General features: G+C 37.3%; 1 protein-coding gene across 3 annotated transcripts; it reads left to right on the top strand.

The window, feature by feature from the left end:
- Positions 1-13,411, top strand: LOC123524033 (uncharacterized). 3 transcript variants are annotated; one of them, XM_045301904.2, is made up of 4 exons: positions 1-139; positions 8,658-8,898; positions 9,252-9,336; positions 10,214-13,411. In XM_045301904.2, the coding sequence occupies exons 2-4, from the start codon at positions 8,680-8,682 to the stop codon at positions 12,952-12,954; spliced, it is 3,045 nt and encodes a 1,014-aa protein (XP_045157839.2). In that variant the 5' UTR covers positions 1-139; positions 8,658-8,679; the 3' UTR covers positions 12,955-13,411. The 3 variants fall into 3 exon arrangements, with proteins under 3 accessions (XP_045157839.2, XP_045157838.2, XP_045157837.2); XM_045301903.2 differs by lacking the exon at positions 1-139 and adding an exon at positions 2,589-2,758; XM_045301902.2 differs by lacking the exon at positions 1-139 and adding an exon at positions 5,659-5,865.
- Positions 13,412-14,793: the final 1,382 nt, after the last annotated feature.

The following is a 14,793-nucleotide window of genomic DNA, read 5'->3' as shown; positions in this document are numbered from 1 at the left end:
CAACTATTAACGAGGCATGTTTTCAGTCAAAACAAATTTGAGTTTAGTTGCGGACATCTATTCCAGAAAAGTTAGTGTTTTCTGCTAGACGTTTTGTGATTTTGCGCTTGTAATTTTGGTGATTTACACGATAACAGAGGTATTATCTTTACATAAATATCTTTATTTTGTTCAAACTTAAAATGATTTTAAGATAAGTGAGCAGTCATTCTATTTGCGAAGTTAATTTACTGTTGTTGTTGTTTTTTTGTTTTTTTTTGGGGGGGGGGGGGGGGGGGGGGGGGGGGTTGAATATGATATTTTATGTAGTTCGTGAATAAGCAGGAACCTAGTTAGTGTGTATTATAAAGCACTAGAGGAAAGTGATTTATTTCATATCCTAACTAAGAATAATTTCAGTTTTGACATATAAAAGACCTAAAAACACACACGTGTATCAGTTTTCGAATAACATTGTATGAGACTGGAAGTTATGGTATGGAAATAATTGTTTTCACCATAAATGATTCCATTAGATTGATTTAAACAGTTTTTCAAGCTAATGTGTAGGTCTACATTCTGAGTTAGTTAATACAGCAAAAATAACACTTCTAGTGTCTGCTTCAATTCCTCTATTTTCTATTCGGTGGCATAAGGTCGGCATATGGGTGTCAGGGAGAGTTGAGACTTCAGTATATGTGCGCTTTAAACAACTGTCTCATAAGTTAAACTGCCTTGCTTGCTAAATTTTTAACAAGAACACGTTCGTCTGCATTATGTAGTTACGCAAAATCAGTATCCTGGATATGCAGTGAAATGCTATACAACCCCTTTTTAGCTCACCTGTCACGAAGTGACAAGGTGAGCTATTGTGACCGCTTGATGTCCGTCGTCCGTCGTGCGTCAACAATTTGTAAAAAAATCTTCTTCTTGAAAACCACTGGTCAGAATTACACCAAACTTCACAGGAATGATCCTTAGGTGGCCCCCTTTCAAAATTGTTCAAAGAATTGAATTCCATGCAGAACTCTGGTTGCCATGGCAACCGAAAGGAAAAACCAGAAGCCCTAGAGCTTAGATATTTGGTGTGATGCATTGCCTAGTGGACCTCTACCAAATTTGTTCAAATCATGACCCCGGGATCAAAATTGACCCCGCCCCAGGGGTCACTTGATTTTACATAAGAAAATCTTAAAAAATCTTCTTCTCAAAAAGCATAAGCCCTAGAGCTTAGATATTTGACATGTAGCATTGCCTAGTGGACCTCTACTAAAGTTGTTCAAATCATGACCTCCGGGTCAAAATTGACCCCGCCCCAGGGGTCACTTGATTTTACATATAAAAATCTTCAAAAAATTTAAAAAAATAAACCAGAAGGCCTAGAGCTTAGATATTTGACATGTAGCATTGCCTAGTGGACCTCTACAAAATTTGTTTAAATCATGACCCCCAGGTCAAAATTGACCCCGCCCTAGGGGTCACTTGATTTTACATAGGAAAGTCTTAAAAATCTTCTTCTCAAAAACCAGAAGCCCTAGAGCTTAGATATATGGCGTGAAGCATTGCCTAGTGGACCTCTACCAAGTTTTTTTCAAATCATGACCCCGGGGTCAAAATGACCCCGCCCCATGGGTTACTTGATTGTACATAGGAAAATCTTAAAAAAATCTTCTTCTCAAAAAGCATAAGCCTTGGAGCTTAGATATTTGACATGTAGCATTGGCTAGTGGACCTCTACTAAATTTGTTCAAATCATGACCCCGGGGTCAAAATTGACCCCGCCCCAGGGGTCATTTGATTTTACATAATTATGAAAATCTTCAAAAAAATTCTTAAAATAAACCAGAAGGCCTAGAACTTAGATATTTGACATGTAGTATTGCCTAGTAGACTTCTACAAAATTTGTTCAAATCATGACCCCCGGGGTCAAATTGACCCCGCCCCAGGGGTCACTTGATTTTACATATGAAAATCTTCAAAAATTTTCTAAAAATAAATCAGAAAGCCTAGATCTTAGATATTTGACATGTAGCATTGCCTAATAGACTTCTACAAAATTTGTTCAAGTCATGACCCCCGGGGTCAAATTGGCTCCGCCCCATGGGGTTACTTGATTGTACATAGAAAAATCTTCAAAATTTTCTAAAAAAGACCCAGAAGGGTTAGAGCTTAGATATTTGACATGTAGCATTGCCTAGTGGACCTCTACAAAATTTGTTCAAATCTTGACCCACCAGTTCAAACTGACCCAGTCCCAGGGTTACTTGATTGTGCATAGAGAAATCTTCATAAATTTGCTAAAAATAAACCAGAAGGCCTAGATCTTAAAGCTTTAGCTAAGAAATTTGTTCAAGCAAGCAACTCTACTCAGGTGAGCGATATAGGGCCATCATGGCCCTCTTGTCTATAATTGTAAATTAAACGTGCACGTGCAGCAAGTGTCAAAACCTATTGGCAGATAGCTAAACTCCGTCATCCGGACCAGGAAGAAGTAAAATGATATAAATACTTGAAACGTATGCACGCCCGTACTTACAACTCACCAAACAATTCCTGCTCTATCGTTGCGAAGTAACAGCAAGTAGGTCAAGAGGCAGTGAAATATGACCATCTTCCAGTTTCACCACAACCTCACATACATTTTTTTATTTTATAATTTGATGAAGGGTTTTGTTATTGTAATTATGTTAAAGGAGCTTTACTAAAAATATTTTCTACAGCGTAGTTGGCAAAACACAGTGGATCATAACTTTATCTTTAAAAAATGCGAAGGAAAAAGTAAGTAAAAACTTATTCTAGTCTGAATAGTTCCTATGTATAGTTACTATTAAGCATATTACAGTAGTTCATTTAAAATTGCATCTTAACCTTTGAGGGATGTTTTGATTAAAGAATTTCCATTTTTCGTATTTGGTTTCTTTCCGAGCGACAACTGAACTGTTTTCACTACGCCATCATTCTAAGTTAAATAACTGAAATTCGGTCATTTAATATCTTTTTTAAGGACAACACATTTTGATAATATACAGTGTAAACTTTTGAACAAGCGGCACAGGAGCGATAAAACGCTATTCAAGAAATAATATAAAATACCATTTCCAGTCTTCGGGTCATATCAAGATCTGTTGACTTATTTAAAGATGTGCGAAACTGTTGTAACTGTTTATGAAAAAAGAATAAGTTGGCGCTCAGCTCTCCTATTGTATAGAGCGAATCTGAAAACCTTGGACAGCTCACCTGTAATGACTATCCTTCCAGCAATTCATGTACCCATCCCACTATCAAATTTTGTAGATTTTGGGTGGACCCTGTGTAGTTCCTTAGATATCCGCTAAAATACAAAGTTTTCATCAAAATTAAGACAAAAGGTATACAATTTTGACAAAATGTAAGCTCGATTCCCCTGTAGGAGGAGAAAAACTGTTAGGATTTAGAAAGAATTTGGTCAAGTAGTTTATGAGAAACCAGATTATATGGCACAATTTCACAAAAATCTTCAATTTTGAAAAAAAAAATGTAAAGCAAAGTTTATAACATGCCCTGTGACGTTGAATGTTTGTGAGGTGTTCAAAAGCATTTGATGTAGCAGTTTCGGAAAACAAGCTTGCATGCAAAAATCTGTGACGCAGACACCCGGCGCCGACGTAAGAGTGATAACAATTAGATCTCCTGCAGTAGAAGTTGACAGTTTAGGCACTTTGTTTCCACCATATCACGACAACAAAATCATTTTTGGCAAAATCATTTTCTTGTAATGCATTTTGTTTCTTCTTGCACGATCATAGCCTTTAAACCAGACTTTCAAATTAAAAATCAAGGGTTTTGTCTGTACATCAAGGTCACTGCCACTAGAGTCAGAGTAATAGGGCATTTTGATTCGAAAAAAAATATGACTGAAGATGTGTCGTATTTCATCGTGATGGAAGTGCAATGTAATAGTAATGCAACTGTATTTTTTGCTCCAGTTTTTATTCTCTCAACACGTTTTAATGGCCTAATTATGATATAAATCTAGACTTAGAGACGACTAACTCTCGGTACAAGTATAGAGTCTTGTAATTATGTCTGCACTTTAGAACATGCAACTTAATCAGATCTAAATTAGGACAGATGCGTGTCATATACTTTAAAATGTTATTTTGGCCTAGATGCCTTAATTGCTTAATTTTCTTGTATTGACATGCCAAACTCTTTTAAATGCACTAATATTCAAATTTTCATGATTTGATAATGAAGGGTGGAGACTTCGGTCAAACTACACTCAAACTCGAACATTAAACAGTTTGCGGGATGTATACCATACCAAAAAATAATCTGGCAGTTTCTTTAGTTATTTTTTTTTCTGAACACGTTCTTTTTTATAGACAACTCTAGACCTAGAGACGTCTGACTCGCATTATACAAGCTAAAACTGGTTAAATGTTTACCATTGCATGCAACTAAATGAAAATCCACACAAGAACTGATTCATGTCATTTTTTCTTCTTTTTTTAAAAAAAAAGATTTAGAAAGGTGCATTAATTGTTTTAAAGACCACTGCAGGGGATGTAATTATTCTAAACTCGTGCACCACTAAGTACAAATGACACCACATCAAAGAAAGTGGAACCCCACCAGTCAGTGGCATCTGAAATCGTTCACTCCTTCAATCCAGAGATTTTCCTCCAAAATCTCCTAAAATTAAATCTCCTTTGGATTTAAAGCCTGTTTTGATGGTGTCCTGTATTGTTTATTTTATTAATAAGGAACTTTGCAAAATGCGTGGGGTTTCGTTATCATATTGAGCCGCGCCATGAGAAAACCAACATACTGCCTTTCCGACCAGCATGGATCCAGACCAGCCTGCGCATCCGCGCAGTCTGGTCAGGATCCATGCTGTTCGCTTTCAAAGCTTATTGCAATTAGAGAAACCGTTAGCGAACAGCATGGATCCTGAACAGACTGTGCGGATGCGCAGGCTGGTCTGGATCCATGCTGGTCGCAAAGGCACTATGTTGGTTTTCTCATGGTGCGGCTCAATTATGTGTTTCATCCAAATCAGCTTGTTCATCAAGACTTGAGTCTGATTCAGTTCAAGTGATACAAGTTTGCGTTTCCTGTTTATGATTTGTCGGTTAGATCCGAGTTGATTTAGCTTTTGGTATAACCAATATTCCGGACATAGATGCTTACAAATGCAACTGTGATGTATGTATTGCTTAATGTTGTTGAACACCCGCGCTGAGAAATGATTTTTTTTTCCATAATGAGCACACACTGTAAAGGAAAATAGTTATTTAAATACGATCGCGAGGTTGTGCACCAAGCACAGGAAATACCGCGAGTCTCATAGGTAAAGCATTCTGCCGGCATACTACAGGTTCACAATGGACCTCTAGTCGGGAGTTTGACGAACCTCTGATGGATGAGAATGCTTTTAAAGATAATCTGGTATATTTTGCATGTCATATCTGCTCTATCAGAAAACGAATCACTTAGTCACTATAAGAAAAATGATGAATTTCTAAATAAAAGTATTTAAAAATTTTAACATTTTAATAATATTTTTATGTCAAAGAATTTTTCGTTTTACTTTCAATATGCCTCTGATATTTTTGTCCGACTGTATGCATATACCTTAAATAGTTTTACACGTACATGTAATTATCAAGTATCCTTCAGATCACTGAATGGACAAAATACCAATTCATAAGGAAGGGGATTTTAATGATAAACACATTGTTATCACTGTGGATATAAACAGAAAACCAAAAAGTTTCACAACCATATTGTTATTTCATTTAAAACTTTTTGTGCATTTGATCGGGAAACTAAGTGTTAAATATTTTTGAATTCAGGATTATTATTTACCGAATTGTTACAGACGTTAGTGAAGGATAGATCCGGTTGGTACAAACTCTGTTACAGATGATTATTAGCGTGATAGCATTTTTCCGGGTTTTGTAGTTTTGCATCATAAATTATATAATCAGTATTAGAAAATTTATATGCATTACTGACATCAATTTGATCGAATTATGTTCTTGCCTGTCATTCAGTTTGCTTGTATTTTCTACTCACCTTGGCGTCGGCGTCGGCGTCCACACCTTGGTTAAAGTTTTGATGCACCTTCTCGTTATCTCTGTTATTACTTGATGGATTTACTTTAAACTTAAAATAGTTATTGAACATCATCATCCCATCATATGACACAAAAGCCATAACTTTTGCACCAATATTTCAAGAATTACCCCCTTCCCACCCCATCCCACCCCACCCCACCCCCGCCACACATACACACACACATACTTTCACATCTTTCTCTGCTATCACTAAATACATTTTGTAGATTTGATTCAAAATTAAACAAACTAAAGGTGTTGTTTAACTTCATCACATCAAATTACATCGCATCGTATGACACAGGGTCCATAATTCTGGCACCAATTTTCCACCAATTATTCCCCCTTTTTACTTAGAATTTTAGGTTAACGTTCATGCATTTCCACTCTATCTCCGTTTTTAGAGAAAGGACCTGATTCATAACGGATGTTCCACATCATCACCCACATTATATGACACAAGGTTCTACCCAGGTGCTCGCCCGTGATGAAATAATGCAGGGAGGGGCACCTGGGGTCTTCCTCCACTATCAGCTTGAGCTGGAAAGTCGCCATATGACCTATAAGTGTGTCTGTGTAAAGTAAACCTATTACAAAAATGGACAAAAGGGCCATAATTCTTGTGCCAATATTTCATCAATTATCACCCGTTTTACTTAAAGTTTCATGTTAAAGTTTTGATGCATTTTCAGTCTGTCTCTATTATTACTAGATGGACTTGATTCAAACATTATCATCCAGATCGTATCATCTAAGAGCCATAACTCTTGCATCAATATTTCATGAATTATGCCCTCTTTTTACTTGGAATTACAGTTTAATTTTGATGCCTTTTCATCATATCTCTGTTACTACTAAAAGGAATTAATTCAAACTTTTAAAGATTGTTCCACATCATCACCTACATCATATGACACAAGTACCAGAACTCTGGTACTGAAATTTTATAAATTATTCCCCCTTTTTACTTTGAATTTAAAGTGAAAGTTGTAATGCACTTTTCCTCTATCTCAGTTATTACTGCATTGATTTGATTCAAACTTAAAATAGTAGTTCCACAATATTAGCCAAATAATATGATACATGGTGCATTACTATTGCAGAAATAGTCCATGAATCTTCTTTTCATACGTACACTTTCATTCTACCTCTTACATTGCTTAAATACAATTATAGACTCAGACTTAAACTATTGTTTAATATTGTCATCCACACTGGGGTCATTTAACACTCGAGTGATAAGTCCAGCTTCCTCAGATGTGCCCTATTTCACTATTCAGCATCGAAATAGTCGAGTGTGCTGTCTCCAGTGACAGCTCTTGTTATTGCTTCAATTTAATTTTAAAAATCTGCTTAACGTTTCCATTGGACAATAGTTGCAGACATCTGCACATGTAGAAACCCTGGTACTGCCCCTACCTTGATAATGACTATTTTTCGATCAATCTCGGTAAAAGAAAACTCTTTTTGAGAAAAAAAAAATAAAATTACAATCTTATCAATACTTGAATTGCGCTTTACTTGCCTTTACGTTTGAAAATTCTGTCTCGGGTCTACAACCAGATTACGAAAAAAAACAACAACTTCTTAATGGCATCTAGCATTAATCAGATGCCCAGGGAATTTTAGTACGGGTTCTTATTTGTTCCTAGAAAGTGCAAGTTGATGCATGAAATTATTCGAAATCATACTGACCACAACGTCAACAACGTACTTTTATATTTTCTGCCGGGTTTCAAACATTGTTAACAAAATGACATATAGGCAATAAGATTTTAACACTTATCATGCTTGGCACAAATGATTTTGCCTTTGCGAACAGTGCAGATCTTGATCAGCATGCAGTCTGGTTAAGATCTGCCCTTTTCGCCATTAGCCAGTATCGTTTTGGTAAGCACCTCTTTTAGCAGTTAATGGTACTGTTCAAACTGAAAGATGGACAAGTTCATTATCGAAAATTAGCATGGTAAGAGTTGACAATATGTGTGTTTATCTTGCAGCTAAGAATTACTTGTATAGTAGACATGTTTATTGTACATACTCATACAAAGTGTTTACAAATAAAACAATTAAACACAAGTGCATTGCCAATTCTCAATGGACTTATAAAGAGCACATAACAGTGAAATGTTTATTTATTCGTTAAAAAAAAATGGTGAGATTTAATTCTGTACAAACGGTACTTTTCTATTGGCCATGTTTAAACAATATAGACGATAAATCATAACTATAGAACGGAAAAAAGAAAAGAAAAAATATATCATTACGGTATGAATATGAATCAACTGTGATGATAAATTTGCATGATAAAATAACTGAAAGAAACAAACCATGATTTATAGTGTTAAAGTTTGATAACTGCTTCAGTTACAAAACACGATGTTTATGTTAGACTGTCTAGTCGCACTATGTGATAAGTAGATCGTTCGTATTCTAATGTTTAGATGCATATGACATTTGTAAAATGGAATTAACTTCAATTTAGATAGTTTGATGCATATAAATTGCGGTACAGTTTGAAGTGAGAAAGGCATTACTTTCTGTACAAAATTTGTCAATTTTATTTTACATTTCAGATTTAATGTGTAATTCTGAGTCATGGACCGCTTCGACATTGGACAAGGAGAGTTCGTCCATCCTAGAGAACGACCGACCTTGACATTCGAGGAGGGCTCATACACATTACCGGAGTTACTCGAGTCGCACCTGCTGCCCGTGGTAGCACAGTACGATAGCACGTGCCAGCCGATACCCTTCCACGAGTTCAACTTTGACCTTTCACAGCCTCTGCTGCTTTACAAGAAGAGGAACATACAGGTACTATTTTTCGTTTCACAAATATCCATAAACAATAAAATAGAAGCTCTTATGAGAACAAAGAGCGAGATCTCGCTAAACTTCATAGTAACCAAACGAGAGCTCGTTTTTTTCGTTGGCACTCTTCCTAATGAACATTATGGGCATTTGGCAATCCGAGTCGGTACGCTATTCCACGAGAAAATAACTTGCGATTCTGTAGTTTATAATTGTTTTAGTTTCACCAACTATAATTCATGTTACGTATGTAATAGTAAACCGATCCGTCACTGCGCTTGACGGCATCGAATACAAAACGTACGAAAAGTTGAATATGTTGAACTATAAAGTATTTTTGGTGTTGGTACTTTCAGAAAGTAGTGGCAAGGTCTCTGCATATTGAGGACGAGAAATACAACGAGGTCGGAGAATCCCTTCTTATACCGGAGGATTATAAAGGTACATTATTTGTGAAAAAAATGTAATCAGTTTTCTTCTATTACACGGACACAATCTAACTGATATAGCAACTTTCCATTGTCAATGGTGGGGGAATACCAGGACGTTATTTCAGACAGCTGAGTGTCCGCAAACCAGCAGGACAGCTTCCTTATTTGACAGAATTCTACATCTAACGGGAGAAATTTCTTCCGCATGGCTTGTTCATTAGTGCGCATTATGTGTTCTCACAGGTTAAGCATACAAAAAAACATTTTTAGCTCGACTATTCAAAGAAAAGTAGAGCTATTGGACTCGCCCATGCGTCCGCGTCCGCGTCCCAATTTGGTTAAGTTTTTGTATGTAAGCTGGTATCTCAGTAACCACCTGTGGGAATGGATCGAAACATCACACACTTATTCACTGTGATCAACTGACTTACAATGCACAGGTTCCATAACTCTATTTTGCTTCTTTTTTTCAAAATTATGCCCCTTTTTCGACTTTTGTCTTTATTCAATTGACAAGGCTGTTGAATAGTCGAGCGTTGCTGTCCTCCGACAGCTCTTGTTTTATTAAGAAATGAAACTTCTCTTCTGTTTAAATTTAGAAACAGAACAGTTTTTGAATTCGTCCACACTGACAGAATGTAAACAGTCAATTTTACAGTTGACACGTGACTCATTTGACAGAATTCTACATCTAAAAGGGGAATTTTTCTTCCACATGACTTGTTCATTATTGCAAAAAAATCTTCATTTTTCATTTAGAAATGAAACTTCTCTTCAGTTTATACTTAGAAATAGAACATTTTCTGAATTGTCCACAAATGTAAACAGTCAATTTTACAATTGTCACGTGCAAGATTAGACTTGACGTTATTACTGTATGATTTCAGGTTGGTTCGCCGTTTTGCAAAGAATTACTGGCAATATCAAAGCAGACGACACCGTCCCTCACTTCACAACAGTTGAAGAAGTTGCCAACTCAAATACAGACCGATTTCTGATTGGTGGAACTAAGAAGATCAATGGTCTTCAGCTTCTGGACAGATCTGACTCTCAACTTAAGCACGAACAGCGTCATTTTCTCCCAGGCGACATACTAACGAAAGAAAAGATCTACTATGGCGAGACCAAAAAGAGGACAAGGTTATTTAGAAAACCGAAATACATTACAGAGAAATTTCTCATGTGCAGAGATGAGTCGGATCGTGAAATTCTTCTTCCTTTTGAGCAGACGGGAATCTTTTACCAGATTTCGCATAAAAGTGGAAAAGCAAACAAACAAGTGATGCAGATGAGTGACATTGTGGCGCGAAAACTTACACCGAGAATCGTTAAACTAGTGTTCGGTCGATTTCCGGTGACACCGTGTTCTTTTACCGGTTTAATGAGGGCAGAATCGTCCAAGATAGAGACCTCGATAATTGCTTCTACTCTGATCAACACGAAGAACATTCTCATGGAAATTCCAGTGTCGTCTGCTATACGTTTTCGTGTTGCTGTTATGAAAAATGAGTTGAGAACAAACGCTTGCTACAGAAACGCTATGAGCATATGCGCTGAAAGAGCCATAACATACATGAGAAATATCAAAGTGTGCTATAATTTCACCATGGATGATGATGACGACGAGTACTGGACCAGAAAAGAGTTCAGCATCGACCCACAGTCTCCAAATGCCAGCAGCTTCATGAACAACAACAACAACATTCAAACCTTGAAGACTTTCAAACAGAATGATGGCGGTAATGAAAACTCTGCCTCCGAAAACCTCGATTCTATAACCGATATTCTAAGAAGCCATCGTGAAACGGGTGTCGAAGGTAGAAACGAGGGACGACGAGGATTTTCAGTAGATATTCCCGACGACGTTACAGTCAGGCCAGGAAGATGCATGTCCACCAGTCGCGTCAGTTTTTGCCTTGGTAACAATTACCTGACTGTACCGGTGTTCGAATCTGGCCTCAATACTAAAAGGGACTCGGGCAACAACAACACTATCCATGACAAAACATATACAACAAGGCGCGGATCGCGACTCTCATTTAACGGCACATTCTTTGAAGAAGTCGAAGAAGAAAATTTGAACGAAGATACAAGTATAGACAATGAAGAAAAGATTGATATCCCTCCACCAATTCCTTGTACGAACATCAGCTCGTATGTCAACATGGTTGCACCTCCACAAATTACTACGGGTGCGGAAGTCCCTGATTATATACCCGCTTCCGGTATCCGACGTCCGAGCACTCAGGCACCGGATATGGCGCCACCGCCATTACCGAGGTCATCCAGTACAAGCGGTGTATCGTCTGGCTCATTATCTTCTGTCAGTGACGAAACTCTCTCAAAGCGCGAATCTTCAGACTCATTTGAGTATGCTGTACCCAAAATACAAGATCCAAAAAACATTTTATCAGATCCGTCAGAAGCAGCGAAAGTATCAAGCAGTAGCGCTCAAAATAAGCAAGAGAAGCCATTGCAACGTAGACCTTCGACTTTCACATTTTCAGAGGGATGCCTTAATCAGTCTGGGCCAGGTTTCAAATTTCCAACTTGTGAGGCTATCCGTGATATTGACGAAACTACCATCGATGACGGAAGTCCAGTCTATGAAAATATTCAGACTTTGATGGAACTTGTTTCCAAACTAGAAACTGACAAAAAATCAGCCACGTGTGAAAGTTCGACCAATGAAAAGCTAGAAAATCCAGCAACGGATGATGTGGACGATAGTAGTGGAATCACGGAAAACCTGACAACTGGTGACGATTCAGACGGAATGGGGTGTTCCAAAGTAAGTGAACCTTTAGAAACTGCTGATGATAAGCATGACATTTTCAGTGACAATAAAGTTTGCACCGACAATGCCTTGGACTTAAATTTTGAATCGTGTGAATCTAATGAAGAAAACGATACTGAAATAGAAGAGACTGAGAAGATAGACGAAGAAACGGTTGTTAAAACATGGGTTAGGCGTATTGGTGTCACTGAGATAGAAACAGATGTTGATATTATTGAGCATTGTAATGATGGAAATACTGAAGTCGAAACATTTCAAAATAGTAGTTTTTACAGTGATGTTATTGAATGCAACGAAACAAAAGAACCCGATGTTGATTTTGATGAAAGTGAACCAAAAGACAAATATCGCGAAGAACTATCAAACGTAAACATCGAAATAGTTGATGATGGGGTGAATACAGACGACGGAAACTCTGACGAAAAATTATCTATTGATAAAACTATTGAACACGTATCAGATGATTCGACTAAAGAATCGTTACATATTCCGTCAGAAAACGATGAACACTCTCAAGGAATGTGTAGTTGGAAGTTTGCTATTGAGAAAATGAAGAACTCTAATGAATATGTGACATCTAAAGGAAAGATACGAGCACTCGAAAAGCCATTCCATTGCCTTGACGTTGACGAAATTGCGGAAGAGTTGTTTAGTATAGGAATTAAGGAAGGAACAATAGAGCACCTAAAGCAAATGGGAGTTGATGGCGCTAAACTGTCAGAGGTGCTAGACGGAGAATTAAGTATAAGGGATTGTCTAGGTGGAGTGAATTTGGTCGATCAGCAAAAAATATCCATGTTTATTAGAGGTTGGAGACCAAATACTGAATGACGTATAAAAAGTGTCTCTTGACTGTAAATGAGCCTGAGTGCATAAAAATCGTATCTAAGTTCAAAAAATGGAAAAAACCTTACATTGAATGTCAAAGCAGTTAACCACTTTGTGCCGAGGTGACGGTATGTGAGTTCTTCAAATTTGGAAATGCGGGTTAAATGACAGTGGGCTATGAACTGAGACAGTATATTATGATATGAATGTATTTTAATACTATTTTATCATTTTTAATGCTTTTAAATGGATTAGTGTCGCCACCGATGATATATTTGTCATTTTAACATATAGATTTTTGTGTCCGTAGTTACATGAGAGAACATTTGATACTGATTTTCATAGTTCCAGTCATACTATGCTTAATATGCTTTTTAACATTCTGTATAAATTGTTTTTTTCATGCATATTCCTCTGTACATATGCCATTGAATTTCAATAAAGATACATGTAAATGATACTAGTCTTATAAATGAAGTCTCTGCAGTATGTTTAAAAAGTTAAATCTTTATGTAAAACACAATCTGTATTTTTAGTTGGAAATACAAAATAACACCATAGGTAGGCCTACAATTTCGCATTTTGTTGTTGTTGTTGTTGTTTACAATTTGGAGCATGCATGTAGCGATATCTTTTTTGTTGTAAATTTTTTGATTATATGTATTTATCTCGCGAAATACTGATGCAAATTTGTCGAAAAGTGAAAGTATTTTTTTTTAGTTCGCACCCCCCCCCCCCCCCCCCCCCCCACTCCCCCACCCCCAACCTTGTCAATGATATTCGGAGTACATTTGAGCATTTAAGGTTATTTAGTATTAGTACTAAATCATGTTGTTATGCCCCGGAAGGTGGGCATATTAAAATCGCACTGTCCGTGCGTGCGTGCGTGAGTCGGTGTAAATTCTTGTCTGGGCTGTAACTCTGTCATTCATAAAGGGATTTTGAAATAACTTGGCATAAATGTTCAACATAATGAGACGACGTGTCCTGCGCAAGACCCAGACCCCTAGCTCCAAGATCAAGGTCACACTTAGAGGTCAAAGGTTAACAGGGTCTGTTTCGTGTCGGGTCCATAACTCTGCCATCCATGAAGGGATTTTGACATAACTTGGCACAAATGTTTAACATAATGAGACAATATGGCATGCCCAAGACCCAGACCCCTAGCTCCAAGGTCAAGGTCACAATTAGAAGTCGAACGTTAACAGTGTCTGTTTCGTGTCCGGTTTATAACTCTGCCATTCATCAAAGGATTTTGAAACGCTCTTCATAATGAGAAGACGTGTCATACGCAAGATCCAGACCCCTAGCTCTAAGGTCAAGGTCACACTTAGAAGTCAAAGATTAAAGGTTAACATGGGCTGTTTCTTGTCCGGTCCAGAACTCTGCCATCGATGAAAGGATTTTAAAATTACTTTGCATAAATGTTCCATATAATGAGATGCATGCGCAACACCCAGACCCCTAGCTCCAATGTCAAGGTCACACTTAGAAGTCAAAGGTTAACATGGTATGTTTCTTGTCTGGTCCATATCTGCCATTTATCAAGGAATTTTAAAATTACTTGGAACAAATGTTCCCTAAAATGAGTTAATTTATCATGTGCAAGACCCAGACCTCTAGCTCTAAGGTCAAGGTCACATGTCCGTGTAAATTATTGTCCAGGCTGTAACTTAACATTCATAGGGGGATTTCAAAATAATTTGACACAAATGTTAACCATATTGAGGTGTGTCGCGCTTATGACCCGGGTCTTTCAGGTCAAGGTCAAGGTCACAAAATGATTCATACCTAAACTATTCTGGCATATTTTGCGCAGATAACTGTAGCATTCTTTGGCAC

This window comes from Mercenaria mercenaria, chromosome 3 (assembly GCF_021730395.1).
Source record: "Mercenaria mercenaria strain notata chromosome 3, MADL_Memer_1, whole genome shotgun sequence".
In the NCBI taxonomy this organism is placed as follows: domain Eukaryota; kingdom Metazoa; phylum Mollusca; class Bivalvia; order Venerida; family Veneridae; genus Mercenaria; species Mercenaria mercenaria.
Note: the sequence above shows the minus strand (reverse complement) of the source record. Positions and strands in the feature narration are given on the sequence as shown.

Coding starts and splice junctions, on each gene's coding strand:
- LOC123524033 (XM_045301904.2), top strand. CDS start 8,680: ATGGACCGCTTCGACATTGGACAAGGAGAGTTCGTCCATCCTAGAGAA. Junction 8,899..9,251: donor ACAAGAAGAGGAACATACAG/GTACTATTTTTC, acceptor TGGTACTTTCAG/AAAGTAGTGGCAAGGTCTCT. Junction 9,337..10,213: donor TATACCGGAGGATTATAAAG/GTACATTATTTG, acceptor GTATGATTTCAG/GTTGGTTCGCCGTTTTGCAA.